Here is a 26,723-nt window from a genome sequence, read left to right on the forward strand (position 1 = left end):
TCAAGGTTTTGATTGGGGTGGGCAACTTTACTTTATACTTTGGGTGCCATAGGAGCTACACTAAAAGTCTGCCTAGGGCATGCACTGAATCAACTCATCACCTGCACACATTAGCCACACTCTTTCCTTGGCCAGTGTAAAGTGATGAGTCACTCCTGTGCTAGGCTCCAGCCAATCCCCAAGACAGGAACTGGTCATGTGACTCCCAGACCAGGTATATAAGCCCCACAGGTGGAACAACAGCTCAGTCTGCTCAAGATTACTTCAGGATTTGTAATTCTCTCCTGCCTCATGATGGCAACAGACTCCCTAGGCCTTAGCCTGCTCCCAGCCCTGTTATTGCTGCTGTCCTCCTCCAGCCTTGTTCCATTCCTGCCCTGGACTCCTGATTCACCAGTAGGCCTGACTGCTCCAGCTCCAACCACTAGGAATGACCATCTCCATCCCAGTTTCTGACAGCCAGGGTTATATGTTTCTAGGGCTGAGCTGGTTGGCTGCAAGCCTCCTGGTGGAGGGGAGGACAAAAGCCCCTTGTGCCATTGTAACCGTGTCACCAGGTGGAATTTAATCTACTAAGGCACCTTGTCCAGGGAACACCAGCACACTGTCCTTTAGGGTGTGATCCAACTCTTATTATAAATATGCCCAATGGTCTGTGATGGGATGTTAGATGGGGTGGGTTCTGAGTTATTACAGAGAATTCTTTCTTGGGTGTCTGGCTGGTGAGTCTTGCCCACATGCTCAGGGTTTAGCTGACTGCTATATTTGGGGTCAAGAAGGAATTTTCCCCTAGGGCAGATTGGCAGAGGCTCTGGGAGTTTTTTGCCTTCCTCTGCAGCATGGGGCACGGGTCATTTGCTGGTGGATTCTCTGTACCTTGAAGTCTTTAAACCATTATTTGAGGACTTCAGTAACTCAGTCATAGGTTAGGGTCTATTACAGGAGTGGATGGGTGAGGTTCTGTGGCTTGCGTTGTGCAGGAGGTCAGATTAGATGATCATATTGGTCCCTTCTGACCTTAAAGTCTATGAGTCTATGTAATGAATAGGGAGAATCGTATTAACTTTAATGCATGTTGGGTCAGGCTCTGAATTTGGCTCAGTTTTTGTGAAGAACTTTGAAGTGCTCTCATTTTAAAGTATTACTAATGTTGAAAAACAGCTGCTGAGCATGTACTCTAGCTGCTTTTCAGAACTGTTACTAGGTGTTAACATCCTGATTTTTCAGGGTTTGGTACTTCAGCTTTTTCAAACTGAAATTTGCTAGATTTAATATGTAGGGCCAAATTCTGCCCCAAGTTAATCCATGAAAACTTATTGAGACCCCAGTGCAGAATTTGTCCCTATAAATCTTTGTTTTTACAAAAAGCTCCCATAAACTGGAAAGATATTTTTAATTTGTAAAGTGATACCAACATAGGTACTGTGGATGAAATTCTGCCCCCCTTCAAGTCAATAGCATTGACTTCAGTGTGGCCAAGATTTCACCATGTATTTCTTGGGGGTGGATTCCAGCACACCTATATATAAAGATTCTTACATGCTCTTTTTAACTATCATGTTTTTAACCAAAATGGGAAGTTAGTCACAGGATCTCTTGTGGTTCCAGAGCAAGCTGGTGTTTTTCAGAGTGTGTGTTCTTATCATGCAGGTTCCTTATGTGAAATATTGTGCAGTATTCTTGTTTATTTGTGTTTGCAAAACCACATAGCCACAAATGGATTTTTAGAGAATTTATCTTTATAGGCTTTTATATGCATAAAAACCCACATATTGCTTGGAAAGATACTGTGTAGTCAAGAATAAAACAACTGCTACAGCATCTTGCATAATTATAGGACTACTGTTTAGTGATCAGTTACAACATGTGTAGTTTTACTTTGTGAGTTTGATGCTTGTGCCATTTCAGGTGGAAGAATAATTAAGTTAAATTCTTTGGGCTCTTCAGCATATATTTGTAAAGTGCCCAGCACAATAGGGGTGTGACCTGGCTGAGGTCTCTCGTGCTACTGCAATATAAAGGTTTAAATAATTAGGCCCCAGTCATGCACACAGTTATGTAAGTGAGTAACTCTGTGTAGTCCCGTTGAACTCCTCGGGCTACTCACATTCTAAAATGTTTGCAGGACTGAGGCCTAGATTTATTTTTTAGTTTAAAAATAACACACCCACATTTAAACTGAAGAAAAACTAAGGCTATGTCTACATTGCCAGTGGCACCGCTGGCAGTGCAGGATCAATTTTGCAGGTTTGATTGAGCGGCAGTGAAGACTTACTCAGCTGAACACGGAAGTCGACTCTGTTAATCCACCCCAGCAAGAAGCGTAGCGCTGCGTCGACGGGAGGGCATTTCCCATCAGTACAGCGCAGTGGAGGTGCTGCAATAAGTAGATGTTAGGAAGTCGATGGGAGATACGCAAGTTACTGTACGTAGCTTGCATATCTCCCATCGACTGCCGCCAAAATCCGCAGCCACTGTAGACCAGGCCTAAGACTTCCTCTATTCCCTTACCTTTCCCTGCCTACATATGGAGACTTGGAACAGTGGATGGTTACACCAATCAGCTGACTGTCCTTGGAATATGATTTTAAAAAATATATTGGACTCCTACTTTCTGTAATTTTCATTTAAATTGTTTATAGTCTGTCACAAGTATATGTGTGAATTCCTGTTAGTTTGTAAACTAACTGCTGAAATCCAGTAATCCTGCTTGAGGCTCTATGTTTCCATCATTCTCCTTTACAGTAATGTGATCATAAAGTAGCCAGATTGCGTGGTGCTCTGTGTGTGTGTGTGTGTGTGTGTGTGTGTGTGTGTGTGTGTGTGTGTGTGTGTGTGTGTGTGTGTGTGTGTGTGTGTGTGTGTGTGTGTGTGTGTGTGTGTGTGTGTGTATTTGTTTAGTGGCATGCTACTCCCTAGCCTGGAATCTACAGAAGCCTTAGGGTACGTCTACACAGCAGCTGGGAGCCTGCCGTCAACTCTGAGAGATCTGGGTTCTGTGAGTCAAGCTGAAGTATGCTTAGCGTGGGAAGGTAGCAGCTAGGAACTGTCCACATTTTGTATAAAGTAAGGCCTTGTCTACACTAGCACTTATGCCAGCAAAACTTTTGTCGTGCAGGGGTGTGGAAAAATACACCCCCCTGAGCGAACGAAGTTTTGCCGGCATAAGTGCTTGTGTGGACAGCGCTATGTATAGCTACTGCTGCTCGTTTAGGTGGTTTTATGATGTCAGCGGGAGAGATCTACTTGACTACACACAAGCGCTCTTACAGCGGCACAGTTGTACCGATACAGCTGTGCCACTGTAAGTTTTAAGTGCAGACTACCCTAAGAACTGACTAGTCTCATGAGATTTCTAGATCAGATCTGCAGAGCAGAGGCAGATTTGGATAAAATTCTGAATTTTAGGTACTTCTTCCACTGAACATTTAGAGGTTCACTTAATGCTACTGAACCTTTCCCTTCTCCTGTTTGCTTACCTCTGTATCTCTTGGTTTATACTGATATTATACAGTGTGTATGCTGGGGTAAATTGGGATTATAAAGTATTATGGAATGCAAAATATGTAAGTAGTCCCATGAGTCATGTACCTAATATCTTTCCTTAAGCATAACTTGTTAAAATGAGGATGTTTAAATTCTGCCTCACCCCAGGCATATGTCAAATATACCTTTAATTCGAACAGACTTTATGTACTGGATCCCTTATCACATGGAGTTGTATATTTTTATTATTTTAAAGAAAAGTTGCCTTTTTTCCCCCCACGTCATAGCTCCCCTGTTTTACAAGCATGAGGACTTTTGTGTAAGTAGAGTCCATTCCTTAGCGTACCGCTTGATTCCTGGGGGCAGATGCTCAGGTGGTAATTGTCATAGCTCCATCCAAGTCAACAGAGCTATGGCAGCTTATGCCACCTGAGGACCTGCCAGCTTGTGTGTGCTTGTGTATTGTGTGTATTTAATATGTATATCAGCACAATTTAACTAAAACAAAAGAACCAGATTATGAGAGAGATGAAAATGTGTGAAGTGCAGAGCTTGGTGAAGAATAAAGTGTTTGGTGTTACTTGCTTAAACAAATCCTGGTTAGGGTCTTTGCCCGGTGGCCAGACAAGGAACATCACCAGATCTGAGGGAACAAGATTTATACACAGAAGAGCAATGCAGCAGGTCAAAGTCCTAAAGCTTATGGTAGCAGAAGTATTTTCTACAGCTTTAGTATTGAGACTGTTTTAATGGAATGCATGAGTTACTTGCAATAAGCAACAGATGCTTCCACAAGCTGGGACTTGTTCCACCTACTTCATTGAAACAATCCTGCCTTCTTTGGCCTCTGCAAGGTTTGTCTGAAAGGTGATGGCTACTCTATGTTTAGTAAAAGCTGGACACACACTTGATTGACTCTGATTTGCAATAACCTATTTCTACTAGGTTTCCAGAGTGTTGTATGGAATGGTCACACATTCTAATCAGCTTTCCAGCTGTGGCAGAGCAGGAGGGTGCCCCATTTGACAGGTGCATGAACATAAATTAAAAAAATGTCCAGATAGTTTTAAAACTAGCTATGGAATGATGGTCAGCGTTGTATTCTGCTCCCCCACAAATGCTGCTCTAAAAGTATTCTGCTGGCTAATCAAAGCAGTCACATGGGTACAGACTTAAGAGTGAGTGCCTTTAAGCTCGAGGCTACTTGAATGCAGTCTGGGTGGCTGGCAAATATCTAAGTTTAGCTGCAACTGTTGTGAAAGATGTCAGAGAAACAGAAACCACTAAAGCTTGGTTAATGTAAATGCATGAGAAGTGGGGAAAATCTAAGAGTTTAAAGTCAGTCAAAGAATTAGCATCCTCTAGAAAAATGAGGTAAGTGCCAAATTTAGCTTGTAGATGCCACAGCTCTGCCAAAGACCAAACCCCTCTCTTTTGTGAGCTGTAATTGTACTTGCCACTGGCCGTTGAAGGAGCTGGAAATAAATATGTATGGCACTGACTGAGGTGGCATCAAGATCATGTCTAATTTTAAACTCTGGAGAGGAAACAATTTGGCCACAAAAGGGAAATGCAATTCCTCTGAGCTTGTTCTGATTTTCTAAAACACAGTTGAAATCTGGAATAATAATTATATTACTCAGTGTTGCCACAGAGGACTTCTTACAGGGTGACCATACATCCCATTTGGACTGGGAAGGTCCCTTTTTTAAAGCCCTGTCCCAGCCGTCCTGAGTTTCTTGGCAAAACTGAGCATCTGACCTGTTTGCTCTTGCCAACTGATGTCAAATGCCCAGTTTGCCAAAAAAGTGGGTGTGACCTGTCAGGGGGCGTGGAGGAATGTGCAAGGGGGCCAGCAGCAATGCCAGCCCCGCACGGGAAGGAGGGCTTGGGTGAGCAGCTCGGCCTGAGGGCTCGGCCCTGCCCCGTGCATTGTCCCGTTTTCCCTTTGGGAAAATATGGTCACCCTAACTACTTAAGATGTCCTGGGTTTGGTGACTGTGTAGGAACATCAGATGGAAGTGATAACGAAGGTGAATTTTGGGATTAGCAGCAATGTTTGTTGTGGCTATTGATTGGAATCTGCTAGGCTGGTTTTAAATACCGTTGCTCTCTTTTGAACTTTGTGTATCGATTGCACATTGCAGATAAACAACCATCTGTATTGAGTGAGTTGTTATGACTTGGAAGCAGACTAAGTAAGGACAGCCTTGAATTAGAGATGAGAGTTTAAATGATGTTTTTCTAATAAGTACAATTGTTTCACCCTTCATTGTTATAGTGTTATTTAAACAAGGGAGAGGGAGTCTAAATATTTGGGTTTGGTTTTTTTTCTATCTTGGAAAAAGAAGATAAAGGTGAGCAAAAATGATTATGGAAAAGAAAGCCAAGTTTTGTGTGATTATTTGTATAGTGCCAATAGTGTTGCCCTGCCTCAATCTGGAAATCTGTCAATTATGAAATATATTACATAATTTTAGAAATCTGGACACAAATGGAACTTATGGGACTGATTCAATTCCAGTGAAATCAGTGGGAGTCTTTCCACTGATGTTTTAATGAGTTGGATTGGGTTGTGGTTCTCATTGTTAGTGTTTATTCAGTAAATGGAAGGGTCTGGATTGATGCTTTTCAACCTCTAGAACAGGCCCTCCACATTTCTTCTGGAGATCAAGGAATCCCCCTATTTAGTTACATCTCCCTATACTTTTAATGGGTTTAATTTGGACAAGATGTACTTGAAAATGCCTTTTTGGCTGGAAGAGTTGCTGCTGTATAATGCAAGGAACTTCTTTTCTTCTGTATTTATCCTGAGGTTCTGAATATGCTTCATATGTAGTACTCCTAGTATTTATCCTGCTGACTGGGAAGAATGAGACTGGTACCAGTAAAGAAACAGGCTCTCCCACATAGCAGTGCAGACAGTAACTACTGGGGCACTTGTCCTTCTGTTTTTATTAACACATTCCGTTTCATAGACTCCATAAGGCATCCTACAAGTGCATTTCTAGGGGATTATTACACATCTTGGGTGGTTAAAGTCACTCAGTCCTTGGTATCATGCATTTTTAAAAGTACCTGAGACATTCCATAAATGCTGAGAAAGGCACTTCATTAATCTCATAATGAAAAGACTTTATATTAGCTATTTATTTTGGAAGCATACTTATTTGGGTCAATCCTTATAACAAACACGCACAAAATTAATTTGCTGGAAGTTGTTTGTGCTCAGCAAAGGAACCAGGGATTTGAACATGCAGTATTTTTTTTATTTTGAATGAATAAATGGCTAAATTGAAACTTTCATAATCAGTGGCAACTTATGAATGGTAATGTAACCTCCCCCAAAAGAGTGGTCAAGTTGTAAAAAGGTGGAATTTTAGAAATGCAGAAGAGTTAAATGAATAACTCCAGTTATGACAAAAATAGTTCATGAACTATTTTCTTTTTAAACACTTAACCAGCTCCACTTGCCTGTAGAATAGGTTAAGTTTGTTCTTTTATTTATTATTTAAAAAATAAATCATAATTCATTTTACCACATGATCAGTGAATTTTTCTACTAGAGTTCAGATTTCTGGACCTTGTGAATTTATTGTGGTTCTTTCTTTCATTTCCAGGATACTGGGGTTGGGAAATCAAGTATAGTTTGTCGATTTGTCCAGGATCATTTTGATCACAATATTAGCCCTACTATTGGGTAAGTACCCTGTATATTCTTTTCCTTTAAATGTTTCACTGCTGCCAAAGTAATCTTATTACTTCTATCTCAAATGTCTTCTCTTCCCCATTTTTAAGACTCTACATACCTCCCCTACATTTTCCTCTCTCTTCTTCTGATGCCCTGCTCTGTTCTACACACACCACTTAAACTTCTCTTTTATTTTATTTTATTTTGGTCTCCTGGGCTCACTCTCTGCTCATATTATTCCTTACATTTAGAATGGCCTCTCAATTAATATTCAGCAAGCTTCTTTCTTCCCCCTCAACAACTCCTGAACAATCATGTTTTGTGAAGCTGTCACGAACACACATTGCTCCTCTGTGTTTTGTATTGTAGACTCAGGACTTTAGACTGGAAGCTCTTCAAGGTCAAGTGTGTTTATTTGGCATATTTTAACCTCTATTAAGCTCTGACTACAACTATGGCATAATATAAATAATGTTAGGTTTGAGTCTGTTCTGTGGGTGATGATAATACCTATGCCACTAAATTTCCTCTTTCAATGTGCTAGAGTGACTAGGAAACTAGGAGTAAGTCAGGACCAGATTGTTCCGTTCTCACAGAAAGCAGGATGGAACTTGAAGCCAAATTCTGCTCTTATAACTTAATATGGAGTTATTCTAGATTTGCACCAATGTAAATGAACAAAACCTGAGCCTTTGTTTCTTCTCCTAGATGGCCATGCACCCAATACATTCTGATTAAATTAATTTCTCTGTTACCACTCTCCTTTTTAGTTATCCTGTTCTTCATGGTAGTACCTGTCCCTAACCAACAGCCTGTTACCTTACACAGTGCAGTAGAGGGAGCTTCATTTTACTTGTCAAGAGCTTCCAGTTTCAAATGGTGTCTTGTACTGTACAGTGTTGATGTAGGTCTCAAAATATAGGACTAAATTCAGCCTTGACATAAGTGTGTTCAGTTTCCATTGAAGTCAGTAGGATTTGCACTTATTTGACTCCAAGACGGAATCTGAACTTTCGAATTTAAGAAACCATGATCTAAATTATGTTCACCAACGCACATAAAACAAAGTACAGTAGAACCTGAGTTATGAATATCAGAGTTACGAACTGACTGGTCAACTAAACACCTCATTTGGAAGTACGCAATCAGACGGCAGCAAAGACAAAAAAGGCAGCAAATACAGTACAGTACGGTGTTAAACGTAAAACACACCAAAAAAGGGGGGGGGAGGAGAGAACAGTATTATTCTTCTGCATAGTAAAGTTTCAAAACTGTATGAAGTCAATGTTCAGTTGCAAACTTTGAAAGAACAACCATAATGTTTTGTTCAGAGTTACAAAGATTTCAGAGCCTCTATTCCCGAGATGTTTGTAACTCTCAGGGTCTACTGTAATGGTATTAAAAATTTTACTAGTGAAGGATTCCTTACAGTTCTAAGATGTAGTTACTATCAAACTAGGCATAAGTATTAAAAGTACCTACTTCCACATGCAGCAAAGCTTTCATCTAGGTTTATAATGCATCACATTATCTCAGGTTTTAATAAGACAGGATAATGCAGCCTAATCAGACAAACTGTAATTCATCTGCATCTATTCTTCACAGAAACTGCAGAGCTTCTAAACCCAAAGCATCACAAGTTAGCTCCTGTTAGTCATTTGAGTTTAACTCAGAGATCTCTTCTTTCCAACACTTATGGCCAATCCTCAGCCCTGCATCAGCTGGAAAACTTTGAAGACGCTTGACTTCCCAAGCCAGAGGAAACTAATACATATTGTCCATGAAAATTATTTGGGTGTGAATGGTTGCTCTTGTTTTTCAATTTTATTTATTTCATATCTACTTTAAATTCATTATGAAGAGTGAGTTTTTTTTGGGTGTGATGTTAAGGTGGCTAAAAGCTTTCAGCTGTAACACATTGACCTTTGCCTTTGGATGCACAATGGAGTCCCAGCTGGAAATTTTATGTCCAGATTCCAATGCAGTTTTGGACAACTGAATTTAAGAAATGGAGGAAGCTGGGCAGAGAGAAGGGGGCACGGAAGAATGTCACCATTTGCGGTATCAATTAGGAAGACATTTGCTCATGGTGATGAAAATAATGGGAACCTGAGTGGTCCTTTAGTTCTAAACCAGGGGTGGGGAACCTTTTTTCTGTCAAGGGCCTGATGGTGGCCCTGGCGGCGGGGGAGAATTCAGCAGCGGCAGTGGGGTTCCGGGGGGGCAGTGCCCGCCGCTGAAGTCCCCCCGCCGCCGAAAAGGGGCAAATGGCGACAGGGTTTCGGCAGCGGCCACTGCCCCCCCCACGGAACCCCACTGCTGCTGAATTCCCCCCCGCCGCCAGGGCCAGACCAAATGATTTCCAGACATTCCCCACCCCTGTTCTAAACCATTATCAATCCTTTATCAAAGTAAAGACATTGCTAAGTCAGTGTCTTCAACCCATATGAGAAGAAAATATAATTTTTTGTAATTGTCATGTTTAGGGGGAAAAGATTTTATATGTGAAAAGAAACACTTTGGCACCTTAGTGTACTGGGTTAAATATTGTTAATATGTTTTGTTACCATGTTTTCTAAGTAGGACAACTATGTAGGTAAGGTTTTTGCCAGATGAATTGATGTTCTAAATCCACAATTCCAGTAATTTACTGAGGCTGCTGGTGTTCTGAACTTCCTGTTTTCAAAGTTGTGAAGTGTTGCATAATATGGAGAGCAAAAGAATGATAGTTGGAAACATACACCCTCAAAATAACCAAAGAAAATACTGCACTTCCTGTGTTACTTAATCTTTTTAGATGCAATGCATCACTGTTGGAATTAAGCAATTTACAGATGGCTATCCAGGGAACCTCTGATGTATCTTTCCCAGAAAATGTTTTGAAAACACATGCCATCAGATATATCTTTATGCCTCAGGGATAAAAGTTTTCCTTGCAGAAACGGTTCAGCAGTGTCTAGAAAGAAAGAAAATTCTACCAGCACCTGGGCAATCTCCTTCAGGTCACCTTCAGTACACAGTATAGTACAGAGCAAACCTATAAAGGCTGGTCAACACTACAGAGTTTTGTTGACAAAAGTTAGCTTTTGGTGACAAAACAGTGGTGGTGTGCACATTACAATGATGTCCCTGCCAACAAAACTCCTCTGCTTTGGCAACACAACAAAACCACCTCGACAAGAGGCATAGAGCTTTTTGTAGGAAGGTTAGAGCAACAAAGCGTCAGTGTAGACGCTGTGTGCTGTAAATGGCCTCCAGGAGCTATCCCACAATGCCCACCCTGACCGCTCTGTTCATTGTTTTGAACTCCGCTACACTGCCCTGCTGCAGCATTCCAGCTGTACAGGCATGCGCCCCTCCCCTTTCAAAGCCCCAGGAAGTTTTGAAAGTGCTCAGTGTGGAGACCTCACACAGCTACAGCTACTGCCCAGCTGAGCACGCAGGCTCCCAGCAGCGAATGCCGTTCTACCTGGACTACCGGGGAGAGGGTGGATCCATTCTCCTGGGTCTGTGGGGAGACGAGGCTGTGGGAGAGCTCAGAGAGAATCAGTCCTGCTCTCCTATGGCAGGCATGCAGGCAATGCGGGCTGCTGCTGCGGGAGATGGGAGGAGAGACTCCCGGTGTGCTGTGCAGAGCAAGGGAGGGAGGCGGTGGTGATGTCAGAGTGTCCTCCTCCCCCCACTGGTGTGCAGGTCTCCGCTGAGCTGGGGTGGGGTGGGGAGGACAAGGGGACACCAGCTGTCTGTGCACCAGCTTCTGCCTCAGGATTGGTTGCTTCCAGCTGCTGTCTGACTTAGAGACAGTATGTGGACACACTCACTGTCCCCCAACACACACACACACTCTCTCTCTCTCTCCCCGTCATACATTCTCCTCTTCCCTCCTCCTCCCCTACACTTCTGTAGGCTTCTTGTGTTTGTGTTCATCATTGTCAGTGTGGGTGACAGGGCTGCTGAAAAGCGGCCGTCAATCTAGTAGGATGCCCCTGGAACGATGGGATTCAGAAGCCTTCAAAATGTGCCCCATGAGGCAAACCCTTCCCAAAGCACCCTGCCTGCAGTTGCACAGTGGGATAGCAACCCACAGTGCACTGCTCCCTGTGTCAATGTAAGAGCTGGTGGTGTGAATGCACTCCACTGACACAAGGAGCAGAGTGAGGACATGCAACAGTGGTTTAATTACAGCAGTGGCTGCACAGCAACATAACTTGTGTCAACAAAACTCTGTAGCGTGGACAAGGCCTTGGTGTCTAAACATTCTTTCTTAAAGAGATACAATTTTGAGAAATCACATTTCCGTCTGAAAAAATGCTACCTATTATTGTTACAAGTAACAGCTAAGATTACTGTGCCCAAGACTTGGGGGGAAGAGGAAACTTTTTGGTTTGTTTACTTTGTACTTTCGGCAGCACTTCGTATATAGTCTGTTCTGCTGATTTGTTGCTAGTCACTTACTTTTCCTGTCTCCTACATTAGCATGATGAAATCCCTCATTCACTGGTTGGTGGGATGATAACATGTACACTCATCCCACTCCTTGCAAGAGGATGTTCATCAGGATCAACAACAACAAAAAGAACCTGAAGTGCCAGCTGGCCAGTGGACAGGCATGTGCACAGAGAGGAAAGGAGGTATGGGCCCCAGGCACGTTTGGTGCTGGTGCTCTTAAGCCTAACCAGAAGGATCCCTCTAAACCTTACCAGAAGAACGGAGAAATCCTAATTTACATAAAAATAAATAAATCCAGGGGATACTGCTGAATGGGTGCTCTACCAGAAAATCATATTTTTCCCCCCAAGTGGCCTAATCCTGGAAACCTGCCCAAAGTCTAGAGTTGATATATTTGGAATATTGGTCTTATGAATTTCATTTGTTAACCTCACAGTGGGTTTAGATCTGAATAACAAACAGTTGGTACTTCTCACTTTCAGTGCATCCTTCATGACTAAAACTGTGCCTTGTGGGAATGAGCTTCATAAATTTCTGATCTGGGATACAGCTGGTCAAGAGAGGGTGAGTATCACTGTGATATATTTTATTACACTAATATTTGATACTTATATCCCACTTTTCATCTTCACAGGTCTTTAACAAACACATTTAATGAATTCTCACAGCACCTTGTGAAGTAGGTCTCAGTAACTAAGTATTACTATTCCCATTTTACAGACAGGAAAACAGAGGCAGTCAGGTTAAGTGACTTACCTAAAAGCAGAGACCACTGCCTCAAGTTTAAACATCCTACCCTCTTCTACAAAGCCCAGGGGAACTAGAGTGACCAGATTGCAAGAGTAAAATATCAGGACAGGTTGGGGCAGGGCATGTGCAGGCTGCGGGCGACCCCGAGCTCCTGGGCTGCCGCGGAGGCTCAAAGCTGTGTGGCCGTCTATGGCAGCTGGGAGCTCCAGATCTCCCTGCAGCAGGTAGGAACTGAATTTTTACCTGGGTCCTGAATATCGGGATAAATGGCATCCCAATGGTACATCGATCGGGATGTGGGACAAAGGATTAAATATCGGGACAGTCCCACTTTTATTGGGATGTCTGGTCACCCAATATGGGTAGAAGCTGCTCCAGTGCTTGCTCTTGCAGTTGGGCTATTCTATATAATAGTCCCTTTTTTTTTTTTTTAACAAAGTCAGGCCCTGGAACTTTGGTTTCCGCCTCCACTGGGACCCCATTTATCTCGACTTCTACTTTTCTAATATTTTGTATAGAGGATCATTGGCCTGTCCTTGCCCTAAATTCTTATAGAAGAGTCTGATATGTCCAAATTCAAGGAGAATGATGTTTCATTCTCAGGATTCATCTTCATTGAACTTGGTTCAATCAAAGGATCAGCAACTATCTTGAGTTGCCTCTCTGTCTACTGGGTGAGACAGCTTACCCATGACTACCTTTAGATTCTGGGCCAAAATTCTGGCCCCCGTTCTTTTTTCTGCCCTTCTTGCTCGTTGAGTCTTCCAGGGTTTACTAGTTGTTGAAAACAAGTCCACGGCTAATTCAGACAAAATGAGGAGGGCAATTTACTGGGGGTCACAATATCGACTATGGCATTAGTGCTTTCCCCCAATCCTTCCACCAGAAGTAGATTTCCAAACCCTGGGAAGTCTCATTCCATGAGCATGGGGTACAGAAGTTTAGGGATTATGCCCGCTGTCACCCTGGTTGTGCTTCCCCTGAGCCTCTATTAGTTACTTTCTGGCCATTCCGTACTGACTGTCACATGTATGCAGGTTATTTCTGTGCATTTGGCTTGAGACAGCTGGTTCTGCCCCACCAGTTTCCCATAGACCAGTGCAACTGCACTTCCTGATTCTACTAAAGTGATGGTCTCTATACCATTCATTCTAACTGGCCACATACTACGTGGCATCATAGCGACTTTACAAAGTTGATTAAGCCGCAGACTGTCATTATTACCCAGATTGCACTGCATGGGTCTCCTCAATGTTAGGACATTGAGCTTCCATTTTCCCAAGTTACCCACAAACGTAACATTTATACATAGCCCCGGATATCATCCTATTATTTGAGCTATTACATCTCACCCCACAGCCTTCCCCAAGTTCCTTCACAGCCTCGGGCCGCTCTTCATCGTCTCTCCTCCCCGATATAGTCCTATCTGTACTTTTGGAGCTCTGGGATTGGGACTTGCCTCTTGGGTATGTTTGCAGAACAAAGCCCTTCTGGGAGGTTCAGCTAAAGTGACAGTTAAGACCTTAAGACAATAGTTCTGACAGGAGCTAATAATAACCATACTTGGCGCTCCTCATCCATCCACCTCAATGTGTCTTACAATGAGGCATAAATAGTACCTCATTTAACAGATGGAGAAACTGGTACAGAGAGCTTCAAGTCAAAACATTTTCAAAGCTTGGCAGACTCAAGTAGTCATGTAGGCGCTCCACCAGGGGGTCCAGTCTGTTGGGCTAATCAGAGCTGGTATTTTGTGGTGCCTGAGTTGTCTGAGCACTGGACCTGGCCACTGAAAAGCCTAAAATTAAAGTATGAATGCAACATACATTAATTTGCTTCTTTAGAGTTTGCAGAAAATGTAGGATGTTTTAAAGGAGCAAAAATAGCAGCCTGGTCTTGCATACCATCTTCAAGGGTAGCTCCCTGCTACTGTCCTTCTGTACCCCCAAATTCTTTCTTGCTGACCCTTCTCTGCCTTTGGTCCTCCAGTGACATTTGAATCAGTATTTGGGCTTCCTCTTGCTTCCTCATTCTCTGGCATTTTGCTTCCATCAGGCTGTCTAAAAATAGCCTGCATTTAGACTGTTCACCACTAGGTGCCCCCGGTCTTGCACCTGGTAGTAATTTCCAGTCAGCCTTGAGAAGCCAGGAAATTTGTATGGATGCTTTAGAAAATCCCACTGCGCACTGGAAACTCAGGCAACTTGGGTGAAAACCAGTTTGAACGTTTATTGGGTACCCAGCACTCACCTGAGGCACTGGATGAACATCCAAATGGCTATTTGTACCTGCTCAAGCTTAGGAAACTTTGGCCGCAGTGTGTATGAAAAACTGGCCTGTAAGCGGGAGATGCAGTTCAGCACAGTCACCCCACAGGCCAGCCAGCCGGAGCTTGGTAAAAGAAATGGATTACTGAAAAACGTCAACATGTAACAAAAGCTATTTCCCTGAACCACAAGGTGTTTTAACTCAGACCCACAGCTATGAGGGAACCAGACCCCTTTTAATAGGAAATTCTGCAATTTCACAGTTTTGTTTTTGTTCTGAATCAAATGCCAAATTTCAAAATTTCCCACAAAGCGAATGTTTTGAAAAATGTCATTTTGCGTCAATTGAAGTGTTTCCTTTCGAGTTGAAATATTTCACTAGGGTTTAAATTTTATATTTTAGAATATAAATTACAACATAAAATATTTTTCAAAACAAAAATTCATTTCAGAATGAAAAATTGAAATGCTCCAATAAAGTCCAAGCTTATCAAAATGCTTCATCTCAATGTTTTTTCAAAACAAAAATTTCATCAGAATGAACGCATTCTTGTGGAAAGTTTTGAATTTGATAAAAGGGCATTTTCTATTGGAAAATTTGCAGCAAGCTGTACTTGAAGCCTGTTCCCAGACATCTCTCTTCCTGTTCCTGAAGCAGTTATTTCTGTAGCCCCTCCCAGAAGTGGCTGTGGGAGCCTGAGTTACTATTAAATCCTCATTTACAGTAGGGCCCAGTGACTGGTTCACATTCCATTTCTGCAGCATTCAAGCACAAAGTATGAAAAGCTTCTGTAGTTTCCCTTTTCAGAACCACTGACCAATCAAAGCAGCTGCCTAAGAGGAGAGAAGGTTTATCTCTGCATTTCTTCTTCCTCCCTCAGCTAGGGGGAGGGAGAGAGAAGGGTGTACTCCAAACAAAGCAGCTTCAGAAAAAAGATGGGGAAAAAAAAAAACCCAAGAAATTTCCATGCCTGACCTATAACAACCTGCCATGGAGCCTGGACTGAGTACTGACAACATAGATCTGCAGCTAATTAAGCGGATTTAAAAAAATAAAAGGAGCCTGCATAAGAAACCGTAGATGGAAAATGCTTCGGGGAAAATACTTCAATTACAATTCCTAAATCGGCATTTTTTTAAAAGACACAATTTTCTAATAAAAGTCTACAGCTGATTTTTGCAGTGTGATGATATGTTAGAAAATGGGGTTCAGAAGCAGACTTCCTGCCTTGATCAGGGTGGAAGTGAATGCTCAGTTTGTTGTACACTGGATGATCTGAGCCTCCAGGGAGACTCCAGGCAGCGCTGCATGACTTTCCAGTACCATTTATTGAGGAGAGTGTAGGTTGTTCTTTATGGGAAAAGAAGGAGAGCTGTTGAGCCATCCTTCCTTTCCTAGTGAGGAAGATTTGAAACCTTATCACATTTAAAAACATCCCTTTGCTTAAGTATCAATCTTTAATGTTCCAGATTCTTTGTGTTCATGTGTTGTCAAATTAACCCACTTATTCCACTTTCCAGAGTGTCACTTTTCCTCCATCTTGCCTTTTCCTTCTTGATTTTCATGAAACTTAAAGTGCTGCCCTGAACTGCATGGCTAAAATTCATGAGTTATGTTATTGTGAGCAAAGATTGCTCCCTCTATAAACAGCCTCCTCACAAGTTAGCTACTGATGTTTTTATTAGTGTGTATTTGAGTCCATGATGCTGTAAGTAGCTTCTAATTACAATGCTTTTGTCTGTATGCCTTGGGCTGCTGCCAATTTTCCATTTTGCCAGCCTGACGAATAGTGTTGCAAATGTTTAGGCAGCCAGAGGGCTGAGTTTCCAAGGCAGGAACTACTGTTTTTTAGTGAAAGGGCATCCAGGTGTTTGAGCCCAGCTGGAACTTATGCTCTGGGGGTTTTCATCATTCCATATGCCATAATTTCATAAGTGGCTAAAAAGACCACTTCAAATGTCTGTAGCTTTTACTCATCTCTTCACTCTGAGGGACATCTTTTTCCAGTCTATCCCCTATTTGCCATTCACGCTGTGTACATAGATTCCAAAGCCAAACCATTGTGATTATATAACACAGGCTAAAGAACTTCCCCAAAAGAATTTCTACAGCATATCTTTTTAGAAAAACATCCAATCTTGATTTAAAAATTGCCCGTGATGGAGAATCTACCAAGACCCTTGGTAAATTGTTCCAAGGGTTAATTACCCTCCCATTAAAAATATACACCTTATTTCAACTATGAATTTGTCTCTCTTCAGCTTCCAACCGTTGGATGCTCCCTTCACTCAGCAAAATTCTGTTCTCTGATTTCAGTGCCTGCTCATAGACACCCAGTAGGAGTTGCCAGAGAGAAACTGTACCTTTCCAGTTCTCCTAACTTTTGCATGCTTGAGAATCAGAAGCTAGAACCTTGCTTTCACTTACTTACCTTCCTACTAGTGCAGCCCTATACATAACACAACTAGAGACTTTCACTAATTCATTTGACTTCTTCCCCACCTGCTGAGACACTTATGGGTTTTTTCTGAACAGGGTGTCAGATATTGTCTCTTGAGCTGCTGTACAGCAACAGAGTTCTTGAGCCTTGGAAGTATAAACCTAACTCCCATTGAAATCAGTGTCTGAATACCTTTGAGGATCTGGGCCCTGGTGAATAACTTATCCTCAGAATACACAGACCTTGAGTTGGTGTTCAGACTTGTCCTGTTTTTGGATTTTAGCTTTAGTGGTAACTCAAACACAAAAGTTGCAAAATCCCTTAACTTGAGCACTGCGGTCCCTTTAACTCAAGTTGTCTGGTCAGTCAGGGGCTATCAGCTAAAACTCAGGTGAGCATTTGGCAGCTGCTAACGCAATCACTCTGTGCTATTAAACCAATTTGTTTAGTTGGAGTGCTATTTCATGGCCGCTTTCACTCAAGATGGGCTAACTTAAGTGTAAATAACTCAGGCTAACTCTTCAGTGAAAACATAAGCTGAGCTAGGCTGCCCCTAGGGCTTCTGACCAGGACCTCCTCTGTCCTTTCTCTAGAAAGCAGCTCCCACCTTCTGTATACCTTTATTCCTGAGAGAAATCTGTGCCAAAATATAAAAATTCTTCAAACAATATTTTAACATTCTGCATATTTTATTTGTCAAAATTACACAGTATAATCACGCCAGTTTCAATTATTTTGGTAATGTATTTCAAAATACCTGTCAGCACCTATGTCTGCAACGATACAGACAACAAAAAAGTAGAAGTAGAGAGTTAAAGAAACACCTACGACAACCAAGATCCTGTTTTGCTGTCTCCTTCCCCCAGAGCCCAGCAGCAGGCCAGATACCCACACCTCCTCCCCCAAGGACCCAGCGCAGGGCACCCCCCAACCCAGACACCTGCACCCCCTCCCCACTGGAGCCCAGCTATGGGGTGCCCCGAGCCCAGACACCTACACTCTCTTCTCCCCAGAGTCCAGCTGTGGGGTGCCCCCCAGTCCAGACACTTGTACCCTCTCTCCCCACAGAGGGAGAAACAGCCTGATGCTGGGTCCCAGGCTTGTATGGAGTTTCCTGCATGCTGCCTCCTTCTTTCAGGGTGTGTCAGGAAATGCAGCTGCTGGGAACCCTCCAGCTAAGTACCCCTCCCCCTGGGCAGTGTCTTCTTTTTTGTGAGCTGGGGAACTGGGTCCAGCGGCCCCTAGGGGCAGACAGAAGCTCTGCAGTCCCAATTCTGCAGGGGAAAAGGAAATTCTGCACAGAACATCAATTCTGCATTGTGCAGTGGCGCAGAATCCCCCCAGGAGTAAGTGACACCTTGGATGTTGTTATGGCAGGTGTGGCTTGTTAACAAGTAAACAGATTTATTCAGGCTTCTAACATCTGCGGCTAAAGTAGGGCAACAGAAGAATTCTATCACAATTTTATTTTATTTATTTTGTTGGGGGAGGGAGAGCGGAAGGAATGTCATCAAAATAAATAAGCAAATAAAGACATTATATTTACCACCATTTATATAGACTCAGACTAAAGCAAGGTAATTACCTTGAAGTGTGTGTGTATATATTTTCATTAAACTTAAAAAAAAACTCACATGCAGATTAGCAAAGAACAATAATTGAGACTCAAGAGGTAATGTCATTAGATGTTTCACTTAATGACTGACCTATATAAGAGCCGAACACTCGTTTTTTCTATAATATTTCTAAGTGTTGGTTTCTGCTTATTTTATATCCTCTAGGGGCTCTCCTAAAATGCTGCTCTATTTTTTTCTTTTACTGCAAAAACTGTTATGTTTTGGAGACAATGTATATGAGTGAATAAGAGGTTTTTCAGTCTACTTTGTCAAATTATTAAGAGAAAAGAAAACGTCGGACTGGTTTAATAGACTTGCAATCCCCCATAAAGATTTTTTTAAATAATTTTTTTCTGTCCTGTTGAACTTCAAGTCCAGAGGAAGCTGAATAATCTATACATACTTGTGGGAGTGACATCTACTGATTTGCAAATCTTTGTAAAATACTGATATATACAATTAGTTTTTTTACATTTCCTTAGTACTAAAACTACAGCCCTGTATTATCTGAAGGAAAAACTACTCAAGGTTTATAAAATACTAAATCTTATCTGTGAATGGCATGCATGCATAACATTTTCCGTTCACTCTATGCCAGCTGAAAATGTTAGGAATTTCCTATCCCTCCATCCCCTCCACTATATCTGTGTGAGAAGCTTATATTTCAAACACACGGATAATCTACTTGTTGTTTCTATTTCTCTTCCATAGTTTAGCTTCTGTCCAACACCCAAGATTTTAAAGTTGTGCAGTATTTCTGCTGTAGGCCATAGCATCACAAAAGACAAGACACTGCACTATTACACAGACCTGGGCAATGTCTGAAGTATAGCTGAGAAGTCTGGCCTAGCCCCCTTGGGTAAGACAAAAGCATTCAGAGAATAACTTTACAAGAATGAGAAGGAAAATCTAGGCCTGAGATACTCTACAACCATTTGCAAGTGCTTGAAAAGGCACCACACAGTGCTCTTGGGGAGTATGTTGGCTGAATTCAGTCTTTGATGTAACTTAGATGTAACATGCTGAATTTAGCTCCATTTACTTTGATTTAAGCTCCTCTCTTTGGTCTTAGATGCAACATAGATCAAAGGAGTGATCATCCACTGCCTGAAGTGTAATAATGCAGTTTTATAGTGGGGTAGCAGGGTTTTCTGTTGACCCTTCCAGTTAGCAGTTGTTGGAAGTTGCATGGAAATGCTGACTGACTCCTGCTGACTTTTTGTGGCAGGTGCAACTTGTCAACCACACCATGGATGTATGGGAGATGCAAGTTGCACTTTGGGCTGAGAGGTCCTGGAGGAAAACTCTAGCAACAACCTTAGCACAGGGGAGTAAATTCAGGCTGAGCTTCAATGGGCTTATTTCAGATGCCAATAAGACTCACCCTTGGAAGAGAGGCGAGTTTGAATACTAACCCTGAGAGAGAGTGTGCTCTCTTCTAGAAGGGGGTGAGGACTCAACCTGTTCATATTTAGTATGAGGAAGTGGAGTTTCAACACTCTGCACAAAAGGAAGGATGGGGACAGGGGGCAGGAATAGGAAACATTAATTTGACTTCTTCACTTGCTGTAATGCTTCCGTCTATGCTCCTTTTTTGGTATCAGGACATGTGAGGAAGACATACCATTGGAGATAGTTTGGATTTATTTAGGCTTGTAGCAAACAGGCTGCTTGGCAGGTTTTTCGTTCTGTATTTACTTGAGCTCCGTTTTTTGCTATCTGAATAGATATGTTTAGATTAAATGTAGGCAGGATACTTTCTTTATTGTTTGGGTATGATTTACATTGTGCTATCTTGATTTTCTTCCCCCTGCCCCCAAGTATTCTGTCATGCTTATTGGTGGGCTTTGGTGTTGGTATGAACACCATAATATCTTCTTATAAAGGAAAAATAAAAACATTTTCTGAATCAGTTCATGGTGAGCTGTATCCCTCCATAATGTGATATGCTCAGAGTGGAAGGAAAACAGCTTTTAATTAAAAAGCTCTTAAATAATCCTTAATTCTTTGAAGGCCAATCCTGGTTTCATTGAAGACAGTGGCAGAACATCCATTGACTTCACTGGGACCAGGTTTTGGATTGCAATATCCATATCTGTTGCTTAAGTCTAGCTGTGTAACATTTGTTCCTTAACTATGCTGTGAATGCACTTGCACACTGCGGACTAAATTCTGTGTAGCACAGAGGTAGCTGGGCGTCGCAGCTGCAGAGTCTGATCAGCTCATGCAGCTCCTACTCGGATCTGGAACCTTATAGTGTTTGTGTAGCCTGAGTACCAAGTGCTGGTTGGGGTGTGTGAGTGAAGGTAATATAAACTCAGCTGGGCATTCCTCTGATCCTTGTGCTGCTGCTTGGTGCATGGCTGGTATGCTGCCATAAGTAAGAGAAACCTGAGTGCCAATCTATGCTACACAAGATGCTAATGGCTGTAAAGGTCCAAAATGGCAGCCCAGGATTAGTGCAGCATACGGCGCATTCAGCCACGCCTCTTTTTTGCTCTGGCCTTGTTCCCTTCAGCAGGACATGGCATAGGAGTTTCTACTTCAGCTGTGTGGTACAGAAGGATTCGCCTGGCACTGATATGATCCTTCCAGGCTGGATACACCAACTCTATAGACAGAATTATCTCTGTATTTGGCTATCTCTGTATTTGGCATTCATGCAACCACTAATGGAATACGGTGTCCATGTCTGGTGTCACAATTCAAGGATGTTGATAAATGAGAGAGGGCTCACAGAAGAGCCATGAGAATGATTAAAGGACTTGAAAACATATTTTATAATGAAAGCCTCAAGGATCTCAATCTGTTTAGTTTAACAAAGAGAAGAATAAGGGGTGTCTTGATCACAGTCTGTAAGTAAGTACCTACATGGGGAACAGTAATGTGATGATAAAAGGCTCTTCGTTCTAACATACAAAGGTCTAACAAGAACCCATAGCTAGAAGCTGACTTTAGATAATTTCAGACTAGAAATAAGGTACAAAATTTTAAGAGTGAGAGTAATTTACTATTGGAAAAACTTACCAATGGTTGGGGTGGATTCTCCATCAGTGGAAATCTTAAAATCAAATTGTATTATCCTATATCTTTTTAAAAAAACATTCAAGTGTAGAGCTAGAAGAAACCTTGAGAAGTCATCCAGTCCAGCCCTCTTCATTGAATCAGGACCAAGCAAACCTAGACCATCCCTGACAGGTCCAACCTGTTCTTAAAGACCTCCAATGATGGGGATTCCTCAACTTCCCTTGGAAGCCAGTTCCACAGCTTAACGACCCTTATAGTTAGAAAGTTTTTCCTAATATCTAATCTAAATCTCCATTACTGCAGATTAAGCCCATTATTTTTTGTCCTACCTTCAGTGGAAATGGAGAATAATTGACCACCATCCTCTGTGTAACAGCCCTTAATGTATTTGAAGACTGTAATCAGGTCCCCCACCTCAATTGTCTTTTCTCAAGGCTAAACATGCCCAGTTTTTTTTTTAACCTTTCCTCATAGGTCAGGTTTTCTAAACCTTTTATCATTTTTGTTGCTCTTCTCTGGACACTCTCCACTTTGTCCACATCTTTCCTAAAGTGTGGTGCCCAGAATTGGAAACAGTACTCAAACTGAGGCCTCACCAGTGCTGAGTAAAGCAGGACAATTATATATAATACTCCTGATAATACACCCCAGAATGATATTAATCTTTTTATGCACGTTGTTGACTCATTGTCTTTGTTATCCACTATAACCTTCTGATCTTTTTCAGCAGTGCTACCACCTAGCCAGTTATTCCCTATTTTGTAGTTGTGCATTTGATCTTTCCTTCCTAAGAGATGTACTTTGCACATGTCTTTATTGAGTTTCATCTTGTTGAATTCAGACCAATTCTCCATTTTTTCAAGGTTGCTTTGAATTCTAATCCTGTCCTCCAAAGTGCTTGCAACCCCTCCCATTTAGGGTCATCTGCAAATTTTATAAGCACACTCTCCACTTCGTTATGTATGTTATTAATGAAAGTATTGAATAGTGCCGGACCCATGACTGACCCCTGTGAGGCCCCACTGGATATGCCCTCCCAGTTTGACCGTGAACCATTGATAACTACTCTTGGAGTATGGTCTTTCAATGGCAGTTCAAATATAATATGCTGCAGTTCATACAGGAATTAATTCAGGGAAGTCCTATGGCCTGGTGTTATACAGAAGGCTAAACTAGGTGATCACAATGGCCTCTTCTCATTTTATAATCTATGAATCTATAAATTTATAATCTGTGAATTTGGCCTTATACTTCTGTCCCCCAACTGCCACACTGCTTGTGTTCAGATACAAGAGGGAAGATTGCAATAGAAATGCCTATAAACAAATATTAAAATGGTCTGTATGAATACTTGGAATTGCTGTTAGTGGAGTCAGTGCCTTACTGACATTCAGCATGGAAAAAGCTGAGGGATAACTGAGACACTGAAAGAGCACTACAAAGCTACTGTTGTACCCTCTTCCTGGCTCTTTTTAACCAATGCTCATGGTAGGCACCAAAGCTTGTATGGGATTTAGGAAAGCCACCTTTGCTCTCCTCTTATCCTGGACTGATCTGCACTGCATAAGTTCGAGCCACCTAAGGGTTTGTCTACACTTGCAATTATGCCGGCAAAACTTTTGTTGCTCAGGGGTGTGAAAAAAACACCCCACTGAGCGATATAAATTTTGCCATATAAGCGTGAGTGTAGCCACGTTATGTCGGTGGGACCTAAAACCACCTAAATGAGCTGTGGTAGCTATGTTGGCACTATATGGGCCCATGCCACCCTAGGCAGCTGTCCAGAAATATGCCACCCTGGGCAGATGCCTGGTTTGCCTGTAGCTAGATTGCCCTCTGCTGGTCATATTGGCTTTGGGGCAGTTTTCCATCAAAGGAGTAGAGATAAAGCTACCCTGTTGCAGTTCAGGATGTGGCCCCTGGTGGTTTTCAACTTTATGATAAATTATTAGAATCAGAAATGCTGAATCATGAAATCATGGTTATAAAAATGCTAAATTTCCAATAGATAAATTAATCCCACATTAATGATTTAAAGTTTCATGCACTATTTTTCTTATCATTCGTTTTGGGCCTCTGCCACATGATACTTGGCAGGTTACACATTAGTATTTAGTATTCTCATTCTTTATTTGGCATGAGTACTTCATCAGGGTAATTAATCCAGGAGAAGATCCAAGAAGCCCTCCCTCCCCCTCTTTTTTTAAATTTTTTTTAAAGTCATTGCTGGAAAGGTTAGTATTGGGGGGGGGGAAGTTATTTGCATAATGCTAAATATATATATATATATATTTGTAATTTTTCAGAATCTGTGCTTCTCATAATATATTTATACTTTTTAAAAGGTCCATTGTTGCATAAAATAATGAAGATTTTTTCCAAAGGGCCATTTTTCAACCTCTATTGATTTATTTAGTGTTACAAAGTGCCTTCCCTTGTTTTCTAGTGTAGAAAAGCACTTTCTGTTAATTTGTGCAGAGAGGGAATCTTGGTTTCCTAATAGCTGAGTCTCATTATTGGTACTGTGCCATAGTGTTTTTATAATACTTTTATAAGGTGATTTGAAAGCAATGACAAAATAAGTTTAGGTTAATTTTCTTTTCAGTTGGTAGAGTATTCTGTGCTGTGATTACTAATGATGATATATGATTACTAGCCCATTTCAGATTCTTAATGAAATGTTTTAAAGCTTTCTCTCACAGATCTTAGAAATCTAAAATGAATCACTTGAGCGAATGTGAAACACGATAATATCACCAGGCAACATTTTCAGATTAATTAGGCTTCTAAATCCAATACAGGACCTGATATTCAAAAATCCTGGAAGATTAGACCACTTATTTAGGTGCCTAAATATGCATTTAGGATCCTAAACTTTAAGCTTGTGGGTTTTTTTTAAATCTGGGCCACTGTTGCTTTTCTTTAAATGCCTTATGTCTAAAAATATTAATATAAAATAATGAAGGAAATAACCATATTGTCAGCTGGGAAAGCTGGCAAGCCTGGAAGTTCTTAAGAGTAGAAGGTCACAACTGTACAAATGTAAAGGTGGGAATTTCAGAGGCAATGTGCACTTCTATGGCACTTTTGGAGCGCTAAGGCCATGTATACACTGCTGAGTGAAGTCGACTTACTTTAAGTCGACTTTCAGCAGCCGATTTTTAGAAGTCTCAGCAGCGTGTATATACTACACTGTTTGCGCAGGTCTCCTGTGTTTACACTGACCACTCTTAATTCGAGTTTCAAAGCAGTGCATTGTGGGTAGCTATCCCACAGTGCAACTAGCCGTGGTGGCTGTTGGGACGAGTGTCATCGTCCCATGATGGAATGCCCCTTCTTCCCCCCCCAAACAAAAAGCAAAAGTATTTTTCGCACCATTTTTTTACTCCCCGCGCTCGCCATTGCTGCAGAGACATGGAGCCAGCTCAACTCTGCACTATAATTGTGAGGGTTCCAAATACATCACGGCTTATCATCGAATATTTTCAAAGTAGAGCAAGAAGCCGAAGCACAGACAACAGCGATGCCACCGAGGCTGCTACAAGCCATCGAGTAGAACAATTCCTGATTGCTGCAGGCTGTAACGAATCATCTGCAGTCCGTGGAGCGCCGGTTCCGGTGCAGGGAAACGAGCATAGACTGGTGGGACCGCATCGTTATGCAGCTGTGGGATGATGACCATTGGCTGCAAAACTTTCGTATGCGAAAGGCAACTTTCCTGGAACTGTGCTCGGAGCTGGCCCCATCCCTGAAGTGTGTGAATAGTCACTTGGGACAAGCTCTGACGGTGGAGAAGAGAGTCGCCATCGCTCTGTGGAAACTGGCAACCCCAGACTGTTACCGCTCAGTTAGGAATGAATTCAGAGTCGGTAAATCTACAGTGGGCACACTGTGATTCAAGTGTGCAGTGCCATAAATAGACTTCTGCTACAAAGCGTAGTGACTTTGGGAAATATGCAGGACATTGTGGAGGGGTTTGCCATGATGGAGTTCTCAAACTGTGGGGGAGCCATTGATGGGACGCACATCCCTATCTTTGCGCCTGCCCACTTAGCAACCGAGTACATAAACCACAAGGAATACATTTCCATGGTGCTGCAGGGGCTTGTGGGATCACAGGGGTCGTTTCACCGACATCTATGTGGGGTGGTCTGGGAAGGTGCATGATGCACACGTATTTCATAATTCGGGGCTGTTCTCTAATATACAGGCGGGCACTTTTTTCCCAGACCAAAAAATTCAAATTGGGGGTGTGGAAATGCCCATAGTGATCCTGGGGGATCCTGCTTACCCCTTGCTCCCTTGGCTAATGAAGCCGTACACCGGGCACCTTGACAGTGACAAGGAGTGTTTTAATAACAAGTTAAGTAGTTGCAGAATGGTTGTAGAATGTGCCTTTGGGCGTTTAAAGGGTAGATGGAGGAGTCTCCTCACTAGGCTGGACATGACTGAGAAGAACGTCCCTTCTGTGATATCTGCGTGCTGTGTTCTTCCTAATGTGTGTGAAGCTAAGGGGGAAAGATTCCCACAGGGTTGGACTGTGGAGACAGAAAACTGGCTGCCAATTATGAGCAGCCAGATGCCAGCACTACGCTGAGAGCTAACCGCGGAGCACTTTGCATTAGGGAAGCTTTGAAAACCAGGTTCTGCAATGAGATGCAGGAGTGATTTCTGTTCCTGTGTGTTGTTTGCCTTTGGTGAACAAACCCCCTCCCCCTCAAATTGATATCTGTACCCACCAAATCCCTCCAGAACAAGATATGATTTAATAAAGAAACGTGTTGAAATGTTGCAAAAGTTTATTTATGAACATTCAAGTCATGGGGGAAGGGTGGGGAGTGTTCATTCACAGTCTCAAGGGATAGGGTGGAAGCTTGCTGGCCAGCAGTCAGCGTGGCTGCCGCTGCTTTCTGCTCGCCTCCACCGGCGTGGAGGCAAGCACGTGCTGCAGCCTGGCCAATCTCCTCCGGGACCTCGTGGGGGCAGGGGAGGGGGC

General features: G+C 42.3%; 1 protein-coding gene across 2 annotated transcripts in view; it reads left to right on the top strand.

Annotated features, from left to right (window-relative positions):
- RAB31 (RAB31, member RAS oncogene family) overlaps window positions 1-26,723 on the top strand; it is a 91,416-nt gene that overhangs the window by 35,070 nt on the left and 29,623 nt on the right. For both annotated transcript variants that reach the window (XM_067547818.1, XM_067547825.1), the window contains exons 2-3: window positions 7,107-7,186; window positions 12,109-12,190. In XM_067547818.1, the coding sequence (XP_067403919.1) occupies window positions 7,107-7,186; window positions 12,109-12,190 (162 nt within the window). The remainder of the gene's footprint in view (window positions 1-7,106; window positions 7,187-12,108; window positions 12,191-26,723) is intronic.

The sequence above is a fragment of the Emydura macquarii genome, unplaced genomic scaffold (assembly GCF_026122565.2).
Source record: "Emydura macquarii macquarii isolate MOO-44397 ecotype Brisbane River unplaced genomic scaffold, CSIRO-AGI_Emac_v2 contig_212, whole genome shotgun sequence".
In the NCBI taxonomy this organism is placed as follows: Eukaryota; Metazoa; Chordata; order Testudines; family Chelidae; genus Emydura; species Emydura macquarii.